Source organism: Aythya fuligula, chromosome 1 (assembly GCF_009819795.1).
Source record: "Aythya fuligula isolate bAytFul2 chromosome 1, bAytFul2.pri, whole genome shotgun sequence".
Taxonomy (NCBI): Eukaryota; Metazoa; Chordata; class Aves; order Anseriformes; family Anatidae; genus Aythya; species Aythya fuligula.
The window spans coordinates 128737812-128760783 of record NC_045559.1 but is presented as its reverse complement, the minus strand read 5'-3'; the positions used below and the strand labels follow the sequence as shown (position 1 = coordinate 128760783).

Here is a 22972-nt window from a genome sequence, read left to right as displayed (position 1 = left end):
GCATGCAACAGAAGATATTTCTGACCACTTAGGCACCTAGCAAAAAGATGTCACCAATAAAACAGAAGACAGTTATTTGCTTTTCTCTTCTCAAAGGACACATTTTGTATCAAAAAATCCTTCTTTTGAAGAAACTGAGCAATCACTGCAAAGCAACACTCCTGCATTTATAGTACCACTATTTTAAAAAGGCACAGTTTCTGCCACCTAGCTGCTACATGTAGGTTTATGCACACCTATATCTAAAGGAGATTCAGCATTTTAGAGATGAAAGTTTACGGACAATATAACACAGTTTTGAAATACTGTGTGTATGAAAGCATGACTTCGTAGTGCTAAGTGTACGTTTAAGGGGAGCTGTCTACCAAGACCAATCACCTCGGAAGGCTGTAGTTAAAGTAGTTGTGAGCACTTCAATAAAAATGTAAAGAAAATCCCAAATGCCTGTTAATTTTTCAGTAATGAAGACTAAAAAACGCAACTCAGAGAAGTAAAGCCGCCATGTTCCCCTGTAGTTCTGGAGATTAATCTATCGCTTCAGAACAACTCATGATTCTAGGAGAAGCACTGTTTTCCAGTAAGTATAAGCACATATAGTTTATTTTGTAACTGTGAAACAGTATACCTTTTGCAATTATACTTACAATTATAAAAGAACATCATTTCTATTACAATCTCCACTACAGAACAGATCTTTACTTATTACAATGATTTTGATTGCTAAATTAAAAAGTGATAACAGAGTTGCAAATAGAAAGTTTGTGTTGCTCTGAAAAACAAAGTTCCAACTCAAAGCTTCTATGCATATTAGCCCCTTGCTAGCCCAAATCATGTTAGAAGCCAGTAATCATGCTTTCATGTGTTATTTCTATACATATCATTAACCTCTTGAATCCACATTGCAGTGTGCATCATTTCCATGAGAACCATCTCCTGCCATAGGAGTGATCTTCAATCACAATTTCCAAGATTGCGCTCGTAGCATGAAAAATGTGTTGTAGATCTTAATATTTGATAATCCAGAAGAAAAAAAAAAGCAACCACTTTTGATTATTGTAATGCATGCTTCTGTAACCGCTTACCTGAAAGATGAAGCTAAAGAAATATTTTATTTGGTCTTTAATGGAATGGGACAGCCAAAACAAAAACACTCCGAGACATGTTTTATGAATCATTCCAAACCATTTTCTTTCAGTTCTAAGTCTAATACAAAATATGAGTTTTCCTGTCTGTTAAAGCAAGCATTTACAACTGTAATTTGCAACTGCTGCAAAGTGTCAAATTGGCTAAATTATGCATGCTGTGCATGTGTATTTTCCTAAGTTTCTTTTTAATACAAGCACACACATACAGACACCAGTCACATATGGGGTCAAGCTACTTAAATGTTCTACAGCCAAGAACATGAGGCTGCTGCTTGGTGTGTCTAAGGAGAAGAGAACATCTTAAAGCATTTCTGAACAGGGATAAAACCTTGTTAACAACAAGTATGTGCTACTAACAAACTGTACCACTAGACACAAAGTCTGAGGATTAGTTATGTAAGTAAAAGTCCATTTGATTTCTCATTTTAGCCTATTTTTTCAAATAGTCACTTCACACTTCCATTTGCGCCCACTGCCTCTCCCTGCAGCCTGCCATGTAACAAGGGAAGGAGAAGTCAACTTGGAGCACTGTGAGAAGACGCAGTGCTTCCAAGATCTCCAGAGCCAACTTGTCTCCTTTAGAGCACTCACCATTATGTTTAAAACAACTTGTATTGGAAGTTTCAGGAGAATGTCATCCCCTAAAGTAACTTTTAGTGGACAACAACCCTCTAAAAACAATTACTGCTTTTATTTTTTAAAGCTCTCTGCCTAAAACAAAGCAAAAATAAGTTACCTCTCTTGTTTTTTTTGCAACATGAAGGCAACATCACCTGGATCTAGGTCCTCTTATTTCCTCTAATAGAAGATAGCTGAATGAACTGCTTCAGGACATAAGAAAATTGCCATTTTTTGCTCTTAGGTTCCTTTACAGCAGCCACTAATAAGTATCTAGTAAATCATGGTTAATTTTTAGCTTTAAATACACCATTGGCTCAGACTGCTTTGCGTTTATTAATTGGAAGACATTTAGCTAAATGCAAAATCCTCAAATTAAAGATGCCTGCATTAGATGTCCACTGAGGCTCTTTTACTGAAATACTTTTTTTTTTTTTTTTTTTTTTTAAATGAAATTGGCATGCATGGAGATTATTGTCCAAGGGAAAAAAATAAAAAAAAAAAAAAAAGAAAAAGAAAAAGAAAGAAAAACCCTATATCAAGGCAAATTGAAACTTACCAGGATAGCCCAATTAACACACTGCCTATGGTAGGGAATATATAAGCCATTTAGAGTTGAGAATCCATAGCCTCCAGCATTTCTACCACCACGTTAATTACATTTACGAGGGACTGAGCAGGTGGCAGCAGCAAGATTTGAAAAGACAATTCGTTAATGCGAGCAAGTCTAACACCTACGGAAGTTGTGCAGAGAGAAAGAGATCTCTGCAATTATTTCACAGCACTACAAATTAATTGCACATCCAGTTCTAGGGACGGGGCTTTATCAGACCTTTGTACCTCATCTTAAAAAGGCTTAAGGAGAAAGGGAGGGAATGCTACCCTTCCTTCCATAGGGAGCTGGGGCCTGCAGGCAGGCCTGCAAGAGGAGCTGCCCACAGTAGGCCCCAGTGGTGGGTAGGCGAGGGAAGAAGCTCCTGAACTGTCTCAGTCAAGGACAGATGCTGTGTGTGACCCAGCTGAACACCCGTTTTTGGTTCATTGTGGCTTTGGGGAAGGAAAAGAGCGCTGTACACAGAACTCGGCGTTGATTAACAAGCACTAACATTCGGCTGAGCGAAACCCCGTTCAGCCCCCTGGGCCTGTCTGACCCATTAACCACTGCTTCCTAACTACTCTGTTATGGCAAAGGCTGCCTGAAACATGCAGAGCTTGCACAACAAAAAATTATGACACTTACGTCAGTTTTGCAAGGATTTCCTTAACGACACTTCTGTGAAACTCCCTGCTCCCCCACCCTCAAATTTATTGTTTTTAATTAAACATTTGTAAAAAGGACAGCAGTTAATGAAGTCTCTTTAGGGACTGAACTGGGAATGCATGGAAGCATCAGACAGACACTCAAACACCATAAATAAATTTACAGCTTATTTCTCTACAAGAAAAAGGCAGGGAAGAAGCACAGAGTATTTGGAGAACTGAAAACGTTGGATCCTTGTGACATTAGGAGACACTTTTCTTCTAAGTCTACCCAGATAGGCATCACCTACCAAAAAGATGATCTCCATTTCATTCACAGTTTCATTTCTGATGTGCTCCCTTAAAACACAGGTCTTTCATGTGTGTTAAAAGCTCAAGGTTTGCCTAGGGTTTGAGGTTTCTTATGGACCTGCAACAGGACATATACCAAAGATAGCAGTGTAAAATTGGAAGCAGCAGGTGGTGTGGAGCAGATTTAGCCTGCCTTTTTCTTTTTTCTTTCTTTTTTTTTTTTTTTTTTTCCCCCTCCCCTCTAGCAAAGCAAGTGCAAAGGTACTAGCATCACCTCGGAAGAGAGGTGTGCCAGCTGCAGTTGAACAGCCTCTTGCAATGCCATCACTGTGTTCACCAAGGTCTAGTGCTGCCCTTAAGACCTAAAGCAAGCAGAAAAAACTGCAAACTGCAACTTTTGTTTTGAAAAAGAAAAAAATAAACTTGGAAGAGGGAAAATTAAAAATAAGTACCAGCCACTAAGTGCTCAGAAATGAAACAGTAAACAAATGCCTCCAAAATAGTGTGTCTTGTGATTTTTGAGTATTCAAGGACTACAACAGACAATGGCTGGATAGGAGCTAGAACAGACACTGAAGATTTTGTGGTGCTTAAGAACAACACGCCCACAGCCCTATGGAAGGATGCTAATCAGCCTCCTGCATAGAAGGCAAGGAGACAACAGGGCAGACCCTCTAGTAGTGTGAGGCATCTCATGGGGAGTAGAGATTAATGATATCTTCCAGAAAAGCTATTCTCAAAAAGGAAAAAGGGACAGGCATGTTTATAGATTATCAACACTCCATTTTACAGGAGTGAATAAAATTATGCTTAGTAACCTCTAATTTGTCTTCCTTTCCAAAATAAGTTAGAATTTCAGAGGAAGAAACCAGGAAAAAGCAACAAAACAACAACAAAAAGAAAATAATAATAAAAATAACAAACAAAAAAACCCACAAAAATAAACAGAAAAAAAAAAAAAAAAAAACAAAAAAACAGTCTAAACCATAACACCGCTGCAACTCACGTTTGCTTTCCTTTCCAATAGCTCCCAAGACAGGGGAATATCCAATATGAGTCTTGAAACTAAGATTGGTTTCATTTCACTGCAGAGACAATTCTCTCAGAGAGGAAAAAGTTATACCACAATGTACATTTCAAACATTTTTTCCACAAAAGACAGTTCAATTTCTTAGCAGAGAAAGATCTTTCTAACATAAGTATCCTGCCTTTCTGGATTAACAACAACAACAAAAAAGTTTCCTACTGTTTTTTGTTCTTCTGCCAACACCAGCTTCTTAAATGCTATGAAAACAGACAATGGTGGAAAAAGAAGACTATTTGCTCCATCACCAGAAGGCACACATATGGAGGACCTATACCACCACACCCCTGTACAGCACAACAGCACAAGGCAGGGCCATGAGGGCATCCAGGCACTGTCCCAGAGAAGAATACGGGAAAAAACTTTTCAGCAGCTTCCAGTAGAACCAGACAGAAAAATGCCTTGGAAAACATGCAGCACAGCTTTAGCATGACAGACTTTGATATGTCTTGCTAGTTGTGGCCTAGTGACAAGACAACCTTCTGCAAAACATGTTTTTAAAATGCTTTACTGCAGTTTTCTGATGAAAACCCATGGTTGCAGTTTACCAGCCCACAAAGAGAGCTTGAAGATATGTTTTTAAATGGTGTCATCTACATATAAAGAAAACATAGGCACATCATCTAGGTCACATGAAAGAAAACCATGATCAAGAGGCTCTGAACACTCAGAGCTGCTGCAGTTTGAGATTCAAGCTGTCTCCTGCTTTTTCCTGAAGCTGCTACATACATGTACAGAAAGCAAGGCCCTCAAAGCCCAAAGAACTTTAATGTGATAACTCCAAGTGGTCTTAGCCTAGTTACCTAAATATTTCAGATGACCAAAAGGTGAACAGTGCTCAGTACAGCTATGTTACCTTTTCACTCCTTGTTTTCTGGAGTTTGGCTTATGTAAAACAGCGGTCACCATGAGCAAGCCTGCAGCTGGCTCCTCATCTCAGACAGCATCCCACCATGGTGTGTGGCACGTGTTGGCCAAACCCTTACTGCCTCTACAGAGAGCTGTGGTTTCAGCCAGCACCTGAACAGGCACTCCCCAGTGGATGCTACTGAGCACTTTGGGAGGTGGCACAGAAGGGAAGGAAAAGACTTTGCAAAGGAAAATACTGCCAGAGTCAATAATCATGCCCTAATTCAAACTAGGCTCTTCTAAAGCTGTTCAGGTTAATTTTAATTAACATGCAGTTCTTTCCTGGCATTAGCCAAAGGGGTTCACATCAGAAACACAACAACTGCTTGGGAGGCAGGAAGCTGCTGTGCTGATCCTATGAGCATCATGACTTGAATTAATTAGTACGTAGTGCTGCACATTTCCTTAAATCATCTCCAGCTTTTACATTCCTGGTCTCACATTGAGGGTCACCATAGCTATGAGGGAAAGAAAAGACAGTGGTAAAGCTCTCTGGCACTGCAGCACTGCCTCATCCACATGCCTCCTAGGGAAATGGCTGCTGAGGTTCATGTTTTGGAAGTTATTTCGCAGTGCAAACTCCTACCATATATGCTGCAGGTAAGCCCATACACAGCTTCATGAAAAGAGAGACAGCAGGAGACTGAGATCCCAAACATGCAACAAAGCTGGAAATGAAAAAGTCTGTGTGCTCATGTATGAGAGATCGAGTTAAATTGGCTGTTAAGGTCACATGAACAGAGGCACGTTCACAGTTATTGCATGAACCACGATAGGAAAAAGCTATGCAGCCCAGGCAGCGCACTATCAGACATCCACACCAAGTAACTTTTGCTCCACTGGATATAGGGGTGTTGTGATTGCCTTCAAATGCAAAGCCACCTGCTCTGGTGGGCTTACTATAAAAGCAACGTATGTCAGCAGTGTGCACAACACAAGGGGAAACCATTTTACGTAGTGTTACTGAAAAAAATGCCCTTTCCACTGCATCTGGGTAATAATAGGCAAAAAGCAGACATCAGGTAAGGGAAAAGCTAGCCTTGTTTAACAGTCAGCCCAGAAAGGATATATAGCAGCAGCATCCTCAAAAAAAACACCATTGTGTAAATGATCAAAGACGCCCAACGTGTCTTATGCTTTGTTCAGCAGCCTCAAAAGCTCCTGCTCACTCTGGTCTCCCACACTCCCAGGGATGCTGGCAGTGGGTACACAGCTAAGGAGGGCTGTAATCCTGCTCTCATCTCAACCTTCGTATTCTGTATTATTAACTCCAGTGCTTAAGAGAAACACAGCTGTCTTGGCAGGTCATGGTCAAGGAAGAAAGGCGGTTTTGGAGATAATAAGTGCAAAAGCTCCTTAAAAGCCCTGATGACATAGGGGAAGGATTTGAAATTAATTGCCAGTATCTCCTGTCAGGAAGCACCAGCACGGTAGGTCCTGAGTGCCCTGGGATGCAGGCTGTCATCAGCAGGGTGCTCCTCCCAGCTGTCCCCTGCAGGACAAAGGGAGGCACACAGCAGCTGTCAAGCCTGAAGGCTTTGAGCATCACAGCTCCAGCCATGTCTGCCAGCAGAGGATGAAGGCTCCTAGCACAAGTCCATTCATGGCTACAGAAGTCATTGGAGTGCCAATGAGCCAAATCCTGAATGTCTTTGTGACCACATAGCAGTTCAGGATTGATTGCATTTTGGGATACTTCTTTGATGTCGGTAATTTAGCCTGACACAAGAAAATACTATCAAAATTGCAAATAAATGTAATCGTTTCTCTCCTGTGTTTAAATTTGTGTGAGGAAAAGAAAAATCACTCTCCATACAGATCTAATAACCTGATGCAAATGCAAAGCACAAGTGTTGGAGCAAAGAAGCATATGCAATGAAAAGTTTGACATATTTTCTGAGCAAGGCAACAGAAAACACTTTACTTACAAGGTACGTGCCATAACATAAGGGATATTTCACAGACACAGAAGATGACAGGCTACTGACCATGTGGAAAGCAGGCACAGCAGTCACACTTTTCCTGACAAAAGGAAAAAGGCATGTTTTCCTCTTACTGATCTTATCAGCCTCTTCCCTAAAAAAACGAAGGGTTAAGGATCAAGTATTTTAAGAAGGATTATAGTGCTTGGGAACTTAAGCAGGCATAATGGCATATTTTGAATCCACAAACCTGTATTATACCACAAGAAAGAAGAAGGAACTCATGGTGTGGCTGGTAACTACTTCTCCTCTTCTGCATCATCTTACGAAGTCCACATAGGAGCCTCCCCAGGAGTTTTGCACAAGGACCTATTTAGCACACCAGAGGAAAAATAACCAGAGATACCATGTTCCCAGAAAACTGGTGGTTGTTTTTTTGGTTTTTTTTTTTTTTTTTTTTTTTTTTGACAGAAACTCAGGTTTTATTTCCATTTTCATCCCTCGGTTAAACTGTAACAATGACATTGAAGAAGAAAGTATGTTCCTAGTTCTCCAACCCATTTGAACAGAATTTATTCTAAGGGGGCAGACGAGCTTCAGAAAGTCAATTGCCATCCTATGGCCAGCATACTAATCAGTTTGGTGATTCTACAAACAAGAAATAGCAATCTGAGAGCAACCAATAAAGCATGATGAAAAAAAAAAAAAAAAAAAAAGATAAAAGAAAAAAAGATTTATCAACTAAAAGCATTTTGTCAGGGGAAGAAACAGATAGTGGTGACTGTAACTACACTGGTACTTCCCTGATCCATTTTCTTTGTAGATTCTTACAAGAACAGAAAAGATTAAACATACAGTAATTAACACATTTATACACCATGCTTTAACAGCAGCTGGGACATCCCCATTAGCCTTGACAACAACACTTAATATTCTACATGTACCATGCCCTCCAGTTACTGTGATAACAGAAGGCCAAGTCTTCACAGAATCATACAATGGTTTGTATTGGAAGGGACCTTAAAGATCACCTAATTCAACTTCCCTCCAGGAATTCACTTTGTTTTGCTTTAATAGGGCATCTCCCCACTTTCTGTTTATTTTAAAGCTGTTTCTCCAAGCTTTCCCACTGTTCTCTTTCTCTAAGATGGGTACATCACTTACTTTGCTCTTGGCCAAGAGTGCATTCAATAGAGGATCAAATGTCAACCCCAAACTGTCCAAAAGCAGGAGGAGATGGATAAGATAAAACCTGCCACTATACAAGGAAAAATGGTGAGGAAAACAAAACCACAGAATTACACAAGGGGATATACCCACTCACATAGCAACTAAGGGATGAATACGAGCCAGAAGTGAAAGCGAACAAAACCAATGGTCTTCAGAAAAAGAAAATTTAAGACTACTTATTAAAAAAAAAAAAAAAGTAGGAATAATGGGGACAGAGAACTACCTATTTACCTACATACCCCTGCTCACAAAACCTCACAGGGAGCAGATACGAAGGAGAGCAGAACAAGGTTTGGCCATGAGATCCAACATTTCCCCTCTGCGAGGATGATCCGAAGAACCTAAGCCACACTGGGGAGCTGACTGTAATGGGGGAAACACGTAGAACTTTGTAGGATAGCAGTCATGGGAAACCTCTGAAAATACAAAGATAAATGTTTACAAGGAAAAAAAAAAAAAATCATTTTAGTGACATCTGACTGTTACAAGCTCAAATCATTCCAGTCTTGATAAAGCTGCTATCTCATTTGCATTTTCTTTCATTTCCACCCACTCTCCAAATAGTTACCTTCAGTCTGTCATGGCTACTCTAAAATATTAGCATTTCCTAGTGGCTCCTCTCCTTCCTGATTCTTTTCTTCCTCTCCCAGATTTCCAATAAGGAATGAGAGGAATTGAATATGTCATAGATTACCACACTTTCTCACACATGGCTTTGCAAGTGTAAGTGGCAGACAATACCAGAAAATCTCATAGAAAAATTTGAGAAGGTGATTAAAGACTAAGTATCTATTATATGCTTTTTGCAACTCAAGGCTGAGAAGAAAAATGGGTATTTTCAAACTTTTTAAAAATAATTTTAAGTGAGAACTAATAATAACAGGCTATAAAAGCAGAATTACTTTCCTGGCTATTTTTCATGCCAAGTCATTAGTGCCTAGAAACTTAAAGGAATATCTGAAATGTGGGGCTTTCATTGTACAATTACTGAGCATGAGAAATTGCCACTTTAATTTCAGTCTGGAATGGAAGAAGCATCTATGAAGGCATACACTACATCAGGGAAATAATTACTAGCACTGGCCAAATCAGTCCAGTATCACAAAGCCTTCTCATACTTGCTTACATCAAACTCTGCTTTAATGGAACATTTGTCAGCTTAGGACCCAGGAACTTCATTGGCTGGTGGGCAGGCAATAACAGATTATGCAACAGGCTCTGTTATATTCCCCTGGCAAGGTATGACAAATATCTCAGAGATTTCAAGAGTCCTGTTTTTTTTTTTTTTTTTTTTTTTTTTTTTTTTTTACACCAGCCCTCATCACAGAGCTGGAGCAGATGTTGTAGGAAGTGTTGTTGTTTGGGCCACCTTGCAAATCGTGGGCTCTTGACAGATGTGCTGGAGCAGATCCCTGTGCCTGCATCAGGAGTTCTCAGCTTCACATACTCCCACTAGTCAGTTCTCTTTACTCCTGACTAATTTTTTTTATTTTTTGTAACGCATGCCTAAGCAGCTCAAGAAAATCATTTGATTTCCCACAAGGGAAGTTCCATGTGGCAAACTTATTTTCAGCTGTGTTCCTAGCAAATACAACAACGTTTTTTACACTTTTGTTTGGGGAAGCACATGACATTTATGTCAACACAGTTCTGGCAGCAAAAGCATAAGACTATACACAAACAACAATCATTTTAAACCTTTGAAAAGTTTTTCCTTAAACAAAAAAAAAAAAACTTGATATAAAGTATTGAAGATCCAGCCAGACCTCTGCACTAATTCAGACTTGCACGGCATTTGCAGGCATGATGTATTTGGGACTTCCTTGCAGCAAACCCCTAGTGAGGTTCCTAGAATTTAGTATTTAAGCAGCTTTAAGAAGACATCTTGAGTTGACCAAAGTCAACTTATTTATTTATTTTTTAAAAACGTTTTATAGCTCTTTGGTTGTAAAATACTTGTGTTGCACCATAAAGCAAAACTCATATAAACCCGGAGAGTTTAAAATCTCAGTGCGAAACCTCTCTCTCACAGAGAAACCAAGTTTCCACACCACCACTCCCACCCTTGGCAGCCTCGCAGGGCACAGATCACGCACAAGCAATGCTGATGCCTGCCCACAGTTTTGCTTGTGCACGCTCCATGTATCACAGGATTAGACGTCTCAAAGAATTTCCTAGCGCGCAAGCTGACAAAAATGCAGATTACAAGGTAGAGTGAGAAACAGCTATTGGAGAGCCCAAGTTAGCTTGGAAGAGGGAGGAAGGCAGATTCTTCCCCGGTTAGCCATCAGCAACATGCTCCGCAGCTCCAGCCCAGCAGAAACACTGATAAGCTCAAATATATGTTTCCAATATTAAGAAAAACAGCACACTACTCAAAACATAATCCTCCTCTGGCTGGAATCCCATCACTTACTCTGTTTCACAGATCTCCATAGACTCTAGGCCAGCTGTATTCTTAACACCAGGTGTCCTCCCTAACCACCAGTTCACAAACCGGCATCCGAAAGGCAAGCTAGCTGCTCGCCTTCCTAAGTCACTTACAGTACAAGAGTAAGATTGCCCCATTTGCCATCAGTGCAATCCTACTCTCCACTTATGTGTATGGCTTCAACCTGGGCAAAACTCTTGTTTTCACTGGCACCAAAGGAACATGTATGAAGACAGATTTTGAGGCTGCAACATGCAATGATTTCTGTGCTCTTAATAAAAAACACAAAGTTATGAGTGTTGTGTCTTAAACTGGATACTCCAAATAAGTTTGTGTCTTCAGTAAGTTCAGTTTTCATGACCCATGTTCTCACTGCCTGTGAATCACAGTCCTTTCCAAAATTTTTCCACTCCAGGCAAAAAGAAAAAACAAACACGAAGTACAAACACACTCCTGGAAAGTTGTTTTCTTTATGTATTCCTCTAGGTTAAAGTTTCCAAGCATCACACGTGTTCAGATATCAAAGCATAAAGCAAACACACACACAAACGGCACACAGCAAAGTACCGTTTTGCATCACTCGATGGCTCTGTCAGGCACATCTTTCTATTAATGAAACATAAGCTCCATTCACATTTTGAAGTTGCTGTTAATCAAAGAGCTCGAAAAACATGGAGAACAAAAGATCTTGAATTGTCATAGTTCTTTTCATTGCTTGCAAGTGTTTCCCAAGCCAAGGCTCCATATGCAAGCTTTTGAGCCTAAAACCCAAGAGACAAGTAATTGTGGAGAAGGAGACTGCCAAAGCACCAAAGCAGAGCAGCAATAGAAAGCAGCAGAACAGTGAGGACTAAATATTGCATACAGTGCTACCTGTTATGCTGAACCTTTCCTTGTACCCCACTGCTCTTTACTGTGCTCATAGGGGATGGGTAGCAGGGAATTGCAAAGGGTACAGCTAGGCCCAGATGCTCACACCTAACTGCAGAAGAAAAGCATGGAGAGGTCCATGAGGCTTGGATCCATCGCTGGCACTGCCACTTGGAGTCACCTTCCTCCAGGTTACATGCTCCATTGAGTATAAACTGGATAAGGCCACCTTAACACTCCATTGCCCTTGTTTTGTCCTTTACCCATGTTGGGTATTTACACAGTAATGTTCTCTACACAGGTTTCTGCATCTGTACAGAGACCAACAGGTTCAGCTGTGACCCATTCATTTAACACAACATCTTTTATGTCCTTGCTGCCACCTGGAGATTACACTCTTTCCTTAGGTTTGCTTACCACAGCTCAAACCCAAACTCACCTGTTTTGATTTCCATCACTCCTATACCCATACAGCCTTTAAGATGAGACAGATACAGTCATGGGCACCAGGTGCATTTGCATTTAGACAGGGTTAACAGCACATCCAGCAGTATGCAAAAGTGGAGGAACCATAAGAGAAACCTGGAAATTTCAGCAGGAATAACTGCGTGATGAATTAAACATGATAGTTAAACATGCCATGGTTTCTACAAACTATTTAAGACGTTCTTGGAGGAGGTCTCCCCCAGTGAAATTTCACTGCATACATTGCTCTTTCTTCATTTTTTTTTTTTTTTGTGAGATAGCAAGGACTTTAGATAGCAATAATCTTGAAAAACAAAGGCTGTTGAACAAATACCGTGTAGAAAATGATGCTTCATCAAATGATGGCAAAATGACACACAGAAGCAACCTTGAGAAAAGATACCTTGCTTGAGAAAATTAATTAAATGTTTAAAGTACTTAAAGCACTGGAAGTGACGTACAGGTTTCAACCGGTTTAAGAAATTATAGAAATATACTGAAGATGACAGATAATCAAAGCACTTCCACAGTTCAGCTCTCCAGTGGGTAAAAATCTATAACCCAGTGTGCTTTTCCAAAACATAACATTTCCAGATCTATCAGACATATAATTCACACAGGGACAGCAGATTTCCTATATTACTAGACCACGCACTTAGGAAGAGAGAGAACCTGTAAGCATGGTGAAACCACAGATTTTTTAGGATACTGGGAAATATCTGAAATGCACAACATTTTCTCCTCCTCCTCCTTCTCAGACAACAGAGATTACAGCAAGAAGGCAAATTTAAGCACTTGTTAATAGCCTAAGCAAGCATTGCGGAGATAGGGAAAGGACCGCAGTAAAAAAAAAAAAAAAAAAAAAAAAAAAAAAAAAAAAACGCAACTTCACAGGTTTTAAGAGAAGATAAACTTAATAACAACTTTTTTTTTTTTTTTTTAAATATATTTAACCTTGTTCCTAATTAAGAGGTGCAAGATTTAATAGAATATGGACGACAAGACTTTGCAATTGAAATCTAGCCACCCTTAATGACCGATACTAATCGGATTTTACTATTACTGTGATTCACAAAAGATTTCAGCTCCTGCCTGGACAAAGCATACAGCTGAACAGAAAAAAAGAGGGCTGGTTTTCTTTCAGGATTTGCCCCCAGCTGTTTATAAGGAGAAACCCTGGCCAGGGGAATATCTAAACCTCCTGAGGTCAGTGGGCGCTGCAGGGCAGTGGTTGCTCACAACACCTGCGCACACCCATATGAAGATGGGCACTGTTTCACCCCCCGTTCACACACAGTGTTTGCTTCAGCAACTTGGAAAAACAAAAACAACTAAACACAGCGTATGTACCCACTCTGCTCCAACCACTCTTCTTACTTGAAATCAACAGTTTGGTGAAGCACAAAGAAGAAAAGTGATGAAACTTTGCACACAGCCATTCGTGCACTGCTTTTTAGATTTTTAGAACAAAATCACTTTGCGTTTTTTTTTTTTTTTTGTTCATTTTGTAAAACATTCCCGCCTCCCAAGGTGAGACCTGGCATTTGAGAAAATCTGTGCTGAGATGTAAGAGATGCTAATGGGTGGTTCTTTGTGCACGGAGGGGTTATTAAGGTGGTTATTAAGGACAACCCTAGAGCCGATGTAACCCGTAAATAAATACAATGGGCCTGACTTTCAGAAGTGCTGAGTGAGCCAAAAGCCCAATGCAGTCAATTGCAGCAGTGGGCTCTCAGCAGCTCCAAAAAGGAAAAAATAAAAAAATAGATCAGTCTCAGTGGGCCAGTCTTACACAAAAGTTTTGCATGAGTAAGGACAATTCGAATGGTCCTAATTAGAAACAGCCAAACACATCCTTGCAATAGGATCAGCAAGCTTGATACAGCACTGAAGCTCCCAACAAATCCTGGTCAGACAGCTGGAGCAGCCTGCACCACAGCAAGGCAATGGTGTTTATGTGCTAGCACAAACAGCATGTTGCATTCACGAAGGACTATTTCACCAGCTGACAAAGACTTATTTTTTGTGAGCTCTTTGTAAAGCATTAAAGGTTGTGCATGAAGCCCCCTCTCCTGACGGGTCACAGCCAGACTGTCCCACAGCGTTTCTAAGCCAAGAAGCAGGCCAGACACAGGGAGGTTGTGCCATTATTACCAGTAAAACATTCAAGAAATGTTTTCTTCTTTCCACTCCTCTTTTCTCAACAGGACTGTACATTCTATAGGGACACAAACCATACATTATGTACAGACCCACACCTTGCAAAACCGACACTTGTGTTCTTCTAAGGCTTTAGCACTAAAGACTTGCTTCTTCAAGATGAATCACCTATGAGGACTTGAAAGAGCTTTTTGATGTGAAATCCCTAGCAATTTACTGCAGAAAGATCATTTCACAAGCTTAGCAGCAAAGATTTGAGAACAACTTTATACATATTACCATCTAACGGATTGTGCCAACACCATCCCCGAATAAGATGCTATAATCTGACAAATACACTTCTCTTAGTAAGATAGCAGAAAACTTCTGGAGCGGGGATGGAAGAGGAGAAAGAAGATCTATTTGACATGAGTCCGCGGCAGTGAAGTAAAAGGTTCTGTTAAGGGAAGTAAACTGAGACATGGGAGAGGCAGTCAACTTTACAGTTTCATTTAACATCAATTTCAAAAGTGTATGTAGTAAAAACAATCCAGAAAGTGAGTAGCAGATCAGGTAGGCAGAGCCCAAGCTTTCTGGCACAGACAATTCAGCTGCTCTCTTTACTCCAGCGCTCAGAGTTGAAGAGGCAGCAGGACCCAGGCTCTAGCATGTACTTAGAGGGGCACTGGAAAGTTAAGAAAAGCTCAGTGAAAAGATTTCAGTGCTATGGGAGCCTGATCTTCTGTGAGCTAGGGAACAAACCAGTTAATGAGCATTTAGAAACTACGGAGCTAGGCGATGCAAATTAATTTGACCAAGTGGCAACCAAAGGAATTCTGGCAGCTTCCTTTGACTGAGTAATTAAATTACGGATATTTTTTCCTTCTCCCTTCTTTTCTCCATTAAAACCAGAAGCAGTGCCAGTACCGGAGTGCCCGTACGGACCGACGGACGGACACCGGCCGCTCGGTACAGCGCTGCCGGGCGGGCCCAAATCCGCTGCTTATTCCCCCATTCCTTGCACCCCCGGCACTGCTTAACCCGAGGAGGTCCCCCAAAAGCCAGTGGGGATGGGAGCAGAAACCCCTGGCTCCCCCGAACTGCGCGGCTGGAGGCGCCCCCGTGCAGGATGCGCGCAGAGCAGGAGTGGGGCGCGGAGGACTCGGGGGGCTCTTTCCCTCCCCATAAACGCCCCTTCTCGGGTTTGGCTCACCTCCCCCCAAACCAGCACCTCCCCGCTTACCCATGGCTGGCTCTCTCCTTGCGGGGCGCGGCGGGGATGGGATGGGGGCGCAGGGCAGGGGCCGTGCCGTGCCGTGCCGAGCCGGGCTGTGCGGGATGCGCTGCGGAGGGCAGCGGCCGCAGCTCGCCCAGTGCCGGGCTCCGCTCGCCTCGGGCGGGGAGAGGGGCGGGGATGTCCCCGCCTGCCTGCGCCGCCCGGGGGGCCCGGCACGGCCCCGCACGGCACGGCCCGGGGCACGGCAGAGCGGAGCAGCGCCGCCCCGCGCCCACCCGGCACGGCAGCGGTCTCCCGAGAGGGGCTGGGGGCCCCGGTTGCGACCCCCGAGGCTGAGGGGGGCTCACTTTAGTTCCTCTCCCCGGCCGGGTTGCTGCTCAGGAGTTTTGCGGTTCGGGTGTCCGACACAACCCAATTCCCCTGATGTCCGCAGCTTCGTACTTTTTGCAGCCTCTTCCCAGCCCGGAATGAGGTCCTACAGCATTGGGATGCAAGCTGCTTGCACCGTGTTCCAGCCACAAGGCTGCACGCAGGGACTTGTTGTAATGTTTCTCCAAACATTAGGAGAAATGAACTCTAGCCCTGGGGAAAAAAACAGGGGAAGGGAGCCCCACAGAGCCAGCGAGGAGGTTTTGGAAGTATAGGGGCAGCTTCTCTGCTCACCTGTGAAGCCACACTGAGATGCACTGGAGACAGAAATAGTTGTGTCACGCAGAAGTCTTCACAGTCACAGCTGAGACGGGTGGAAGAGAGCAGAAAAGTCAGAAAAGCTGCATTGATTTTCTCAGTTGGGCTCCCACCATTAGCAGCAATTTGCTTGCTTAGGATGCAAAGGCCAGCTCTTCAGCCAGAATAAATGGGGACTAATATCAACCAGCCTGTGCTGATTTACATTAATTGGGCACTTGGCACACATTTCCCTTGCCTTTGCCATGATAACAGTAGCCTCCTTTTCTGTTATTTACGTGCACTGCATGGCTATATTTCATCTTCTCCCATGATTATTAACAAAATGATCCATTAAAGTACGCAACCCTATTATTCCTCTCTAAATGAGACAGATTGCTTCCTAACACACATTAATAAAAGACGGAAGGCAACGGGATGGCAAAAGTGTGAATGCTTCTTTCTGGAGAAATCAGTTTGCATGTTGCAGCTGTAGACCCCTGCTCCTGAAGCAGTGTGCCTGCGCTCTCATCTAAAGTTGCATTGTCAAAGCTGTGCCTTCATTTCCACCAAAAGCAAAATCCCACCCTCTCAGGGCAAAATCATTTGAGGCTTTTGCATTGATTAAGAAAGATCTGTGTTATTCCCTTAGAACGATGGGCCCAACACCTTGTGAGTGGTGTGGGGGCAGGGAGTAAGTGCTGCTTCTCCAAGAGGCAACAAGAGGGTTGATTGAGTAACCCATTTTATAAAGACAGGAAAAAGTCATAGCAAAGCTGATCACTGCAAGTTGCTTCCAGTCCCCCTGGGAACTGAAGTAGATGAGCTACACATCTTTGAAAAACGAGATTAATTATGGAAATAGCACGTCACCCTTAAGCAGAGTGGCACTGAAATACAGTGAGAGCTGAAGGCAAAAGGTAAGAGCACCTTGGTGTGCTTTCACTGTGTGCTGGTGGGGGCTTTTTTTTTTTTTTTAATTTTTTTTTTTATTTAATAAATTCAGTAGTTAAGCTTACATTCTATGAAGCTCTGGCTGTGCACTACTTAGTTGATATTAAGAGGAGCAGTTGAAAAATATGTCCCTGATTCTGGCTGTGTTTACGTCTCTGAGTAAGTTTGTGGAAACTTGAGGGCAGAGCTGCTCAAGGGAAGCTGACCAACAGGGCCATCACCATCTGGGCTGGGTTTATGGGCTTGCACCAAAACACAGGGGGAGCATTCCTGTGAGATGCACTAATGCGAGACACTCACTGCCCTTGATGAGCTTTCCATCATCCCCAGAAACATTGGTCATTTTTCTCTCCAGAGAGCACAGCAGAGAGCAGCTGTCCAAATATTGGCAATGGCTCCGCAGTCAATGAGGATTTCCAGTCACAGAGATACCAAACTGAGTCTCTGATGAGCAAAGAGGTGAGCACAGGGCTTTTCCTTGGGTGAAAGGAAGCTGCAGTACTCCATGAGGTCAGGAAGGCACGAATTCTTTCTCAACTATGAATTCTTTCCTAGTCGCGTTGTCAGGGAAAGGCATGGATCGTGCTCCCTGCCCTTACTCTCTTATCTAGTACATAACAGAGAGGAAAGTCAGGCTAGTTTACACAGCTTTTCAGCAAGCCTCAGTGGCTAAAGGACTCCTCAGGTGCTACGGCTGGTAGCTGTGCAAAAGGCTGCTATAAATGATGTGGAAAGCCAGGGTGATCCAGGCAATCCTGGCATTGAGGGATAATAGCAGTGTGCTTGTGCTGTGGCAAGTTTAGTCCATAAAAGAGAAGATGAAGGCTCCAATTCTGTGTTGATGAAGGTTATTCGTTGTCTATGCTGGGTGCATGAAATCTTTTCCACAGCTCGGGTAACAACATGCAAAACCTTCTGTGTCTGCAGTGCAGCCATTGCACCAGGGTGGTGATGGCAGGTTTCTAAAGAAACACTTCCACTCCCTGTAGAAACGTGCTTCATGTAACCTAAGCTGGGGCAGTATGCTCTTCCCTGGGGATGTTTTAGGGAGGCTGTTTGATTTGCAAGAGAGAATTGAAGCTCAGCAATCACTGCCCAGGTCAGTCAAGATGATGATGGGAGCTGAGGAGGAAAAGGAATGTCTCATCAGGTGTAACTGAGGGCACTGTATTAGCTTGAAACTCTGGTATTTACCCTATTTGATCATTGTAAGCCATCAGTGGTGAAACAAATTTCCAGAGCAAACGAGGCTGATTGTATATAATTATTCACATTGATTTTTGGTTTTGTTTTTACCAGGCTCCATGCGCCTTCCCACTTTATCACAGGAGAACAGCCCAGCTCTAAAACAAATCCATTTTCCTTGTGGACAGATTGGTGTGGTGGCTGCCTTTACACAGTTGCTTTCCCCTTTTTCCAATCCTACTGTCTTTCCTTGGGCCGTGCAACCAGACAGATTGCCCTACATACAGAAGTCCTCCCCATTAAAATCAGAAGCAAAAGCAGTATGCTCCCACTTCATGTTTTAGCTTTGACTAAAAATTTTAATTTTTATTAAAATCTTTAATCTTAATAAATTTAATTTTAATAAAAATTGTAATTTTATTACATTTTTTTAATTATTTTTATTTTATTTGCATTCCAGTTTTAGGCATTGGATTGGGCTGCCCAGGGAGGTGGTTGAGCCACCATCCCTGGATGTCTTTAAAAGACGTTTAGATGTAGAGCTCAGTGATAAGGGGTTAGTAGAGGATTGGTTAGTGTTAGGTCAGAGGTTGGACTCGGTGATCTTGAAAGTCTCTTCCAACCTAGATGATTCTGTGATTCTGTGGTTTTATTGCAATAAAGGCAGTGTTTTAATGCAGAGGTGTTCCAGTGGGACACCAGAGTTGGTGGATCCCCACTCACATGGTGTCCCACTGCTGGCTGTGTGTGAGCCCTCCTCCCATGGCCCTCCGTGCTAAGAGGGAACTCGGTGGCTACTCGTGAATATTACTTCTGACTACTACATGAGTGGTGCCAATGGGTAACAGTAATTTCCAGTTTCCAGAGGATTAGAGGGAGTACGTAGGATGCCACTCATACACTCAATTTTACAAAAATCCTGTAAATCTCCTTGTAAAATCAGAGGCTCATGAGGCAGCCTCCCTTTCAATGCTAACACGAGTGTATTTTAGGTTTAAGGGAATCAGAAGTGATAACATCCTGTTTTAGTGCCGGTGACTGTTCTCTGAGGCCTGTCTCCATGGGGTTCAGCAGTACTCTCTGTCTTGAACTTCTGATTCACCATACAGTTGAGGCATGCTGGGGTTTTTCTCTCCCATGTGATCTATTCAAAGCGGCGTTACAGAGGCCGTGGATGTTGAAGAGAAATAAGATGACAATTGGATCACTTTGTACTGTCATCTGCGTGCAAAGAAGCAGTGACCTTTCCGTGCTTTGAACTCAGCATCTTAGTGTAGATTAAGGAGAATGACTCATGCTCTCCCGTGTCATTTGTACCTTTTATGTGGCACTGATCTGCTTTAGGCTCCAACTGCTGCTACCAAAACCCCTTTTTAGTCCTCACGGCACAGAGCCGTTTGGAAAGTTCATATAGCAAAATGCTGAGCAAAATTCTTCAGATCATTGGCCTTGCATAGTCTGGGGACAAAGATGGAAAGAGAAAGATGAAAAATGAGAAGTGATTTGATAGTTTACCCAGCATGTAGATACTCCCCCTGGAAATTAACATTCAGGTACAATAGCATATGGAATAAATACTCTTCAAAATCAAAACCACTTCTTATTACCAACTAGGTCACATTCTCAGCAACCGTTCCGCAATATGTAAATATCAGCAGTGATTGCTTTAGAATAGATATAATTATATATTCAACAGAATGCATAATTTTTCCCAATGAACCATAGTTAATTTTATCTGAAAATTAGTAATTACCATTTTGGTGTTAATTACAGAGTACTAAATACATCTTCAGTGTTAAAAGATAAACTTCTCTCTGTCTCATAGACCCCAAGTCAATTGCAGAATAACTAATGTCACTTTGTGGTTTTAAAGTTAAATATATATATATATATATATAAATATATATATATATATATAAATATATATATATATAAATATATATATATAAAATATATATATATATAAAAGATATCATTGAAAATGAAGGATAGTGTTTAGATTAGGACCTTGGGCAACTAGAGTCATCTTTCACTTAGCTCTACATACTGGACTTCACTTGCATGGCATTTTGCTCTTACGTGCATGGGTGTTCTGTGGCTGTCCATGAGAGATCTGGGTCTGGGGGGAGACCGGAGGGAAGAGGACAGGAGTATCATCCATGGTCTTTGTTCTGGTTTCACACACTTTCGTCTGCACTTCTACCTCTCTGCACTTTATGGAGGTGGCCTAGACCTGGTAGGGAACCTTGCAGGAGTTAACATGAGGTCTGAAAGTGAATGGATGGTCTCAGTGAACCATTTTATGGAGTCGAAAGTTTGTGAGTGAAGAAGAATAAGCTAACATCTCTGAGGACTGATGTGTGTTATACAGAAAAACATACAAGCTGGTATGAATTTCCTCCAATGTGGAGTCCACCTGGTTTTATCCTCCCCCTCCCTTATGAATCTGCAAAATGTGCATGGGAAACTCTGACAACCTCCCCTCCAAGGGAGGGAGAGAAAAATCCCACCTCCTGGTGTCTGGGTCACAATAAAATGATCCTGGAGAAGGCATTCTTCCACACGCTTCATTCCAACATGTTTAGGCTCAGAAATGCACTTGAATTTGGCCAAAGATGTTGTGTTCAGTCTCGCAGGCTTGGGTATAAACATTTACTGAAGTGCTTTGCTGAGTTACTGCTGTGCTGTGAGGTAAGGAGCATGTGGGCTAGAGAGGCCACTTTGCTGTCTTTGTGAGGAGCTGACTCAAAGGTATGGATTATCCAACATTTTCATTAGGACCAGTGGGGAGGTTTGAATTCGGAATAGTTTGCAAATGAAGAAACCAGACGGGGGCAATATGCATACCCAAGGAACATTAGTATTCGACTTCAGAGCAACTTCTGTGTGACCATATACGTGCTCATTGCAATATCCTGAAAATAATTGCATACATATGTATGTTGGCCCCACCCTCCGGCAGTATCAATAGACTTAACCCGAGTTTTATGTTGAGTTGCAAATTAATGGAATAGACTTTATTTCTAGAGTGCTGAACACATGGCTGCCGTCCAACAACTTCAGCATGGCACTCACCCAAGAAATCGCTCCAAGGCAGCCTAATCAGGACAGGATTCCTGGCAAAAGCACATTCTGGGACAAGGCTCTCTCTCTTTTTCCAAAGTAGAAAACTCCTTTGATGGCAGTCACAGAGAGCATTTAAGAACATTCTCAGGTGCCTTTTTTTTTTTTTTTTTTTCAAACTGAAAATCAGACTCAAAGTGCAGGGAAGGAAAATTGCAGGGCTCATTTTAACACTTTTCCTGGATCCAGCTGGACAGAGGAGGTTGAGTAACAGCCAGCTGATTTCATTTTAGTTCTCTTTTTTTCACTTCTGTCAATAGGGAAAAGCTCATAACTTACTACAGAAGGTTTTAATTCTGCTCTGTAAACATGAATGGTGCCTAAGACTTAAACAGTGTCAGAAAGCTGAGTTAGATTCTCTCATAATGGGCTACCCAGCTTTAGTTGTTCACTAATATACATAGCAAAATGGTGGTTTGGGTTTGGTGGTGGTGCTTTTTTTTGTTTGTTTGTTTGTTTGTTTTTGTTTGGTTTGGTTAGGTTTTTGGTTTTCCCCACTACATTTTATTACTTCTCTACTGTTCTTCTTGCCTTGCACGGTCCAGTTCTAGCAAATGGCTATACTCAGAGTTGAGGTTTGTGGCAAAAATGGGATGTGTTGGAGAAGAGTGACTCAGTAACTCAGTAGTGGTATAACTTACTCAGCGTGCCCAGCAGCCCAGTGGTGTGGTGCAAACAGACTGCAGGAGATGGCTGTGTGAGCTATGACGGCTGCTACAGCCCTGCAGGTTCTTCACTGGTTGATAGCAGAAGTGGGGATGAGCCGCAAAGGCCTCCATCAGCTCTGTGAAGTGTGGGTTTAGAAGGAAGGAGTGGTTTCAGGTCTGCTGATAATGGAAACGTTTCGCCTCCTTCTGACTTCGCAACCAGACAAACACATTAAACCTGCCAGAAATGTGACATTCAGAAATAAAAAAGCATCAGCCATCCTGGCCAGCTGAGTGACAGCACTCCAGGAAAGCCCAACCAGGCTGAGGATGCAACGGAAGAACATGAAAAATAACAAGATCAAATTCGATATTAAATCTTGGCTTTAGAAAGTTAATTTGACATCTCAAACTAAAAAACATATTAAAATAAAAAAAAAAATCCAAACATCTATTCCAAACACGAACATTTTCCCCTTGTTTTCAGCCCAGACACTGAATTTTTGGAAACACATGAGCATGTGATTAGAAATAAAAAAGTAGGACGTATTAGTCACACATATATACTCATTCTCCATTTTGAGAGATGAAAAAGTAAGTAAACCTGTCAGGTATTAGTTATCATTTTGTCTTTCGTCTATTGCATACATAAGATAGGTTGAAGAGCATGTATTTTTAAGACAAAGATCTCTCTTAGGACTCTTGTTATCTCATTCTAGTTATCTTGAATATCATGCTCAGCAAGAAAAAAAATAATACCATTTCAAGAGAGGAACGTAATAAAACTTTTTATTAG

General features: G+C 41.9%; 1 protein-coding gene across 4 annotated transcripts in view; it reads right to left on the bottom strand.

Moving 5' to 3' along the window:
• GPM6B (glycoprotein M6B) overlaps positions 1–15749 on the bottom strand; it is a 108125-nt gene extending 92376 nt beyond the window's left edge. Inside the window, exons 1-2 of one of the 4 annotated variants that reach the window (XM_032192145.1) lie at positions 15608–15749; positions 7236–7329 (exon numbers count right to left, since the gene is read on the bottom strand). In XM_032192145.1, the coding sequence (XP_032048036.1) occupies positions 7236–7254 (19 nt within the window). In that variant the 5' untranslated portion in view covers positions 7255–7329; positions 15608–15749. Of the gene's footprint in view, positions 1–7235; positions 7330–15607 lie in introns of those variants that run through there. The other 3 variants (XM_032192155.1, XM_032192200.1, XM_032192192.1) reach the window with 3 other exon arrangements.
• Positions 15750–22972: the final 7223 nt, after the last annotated feature.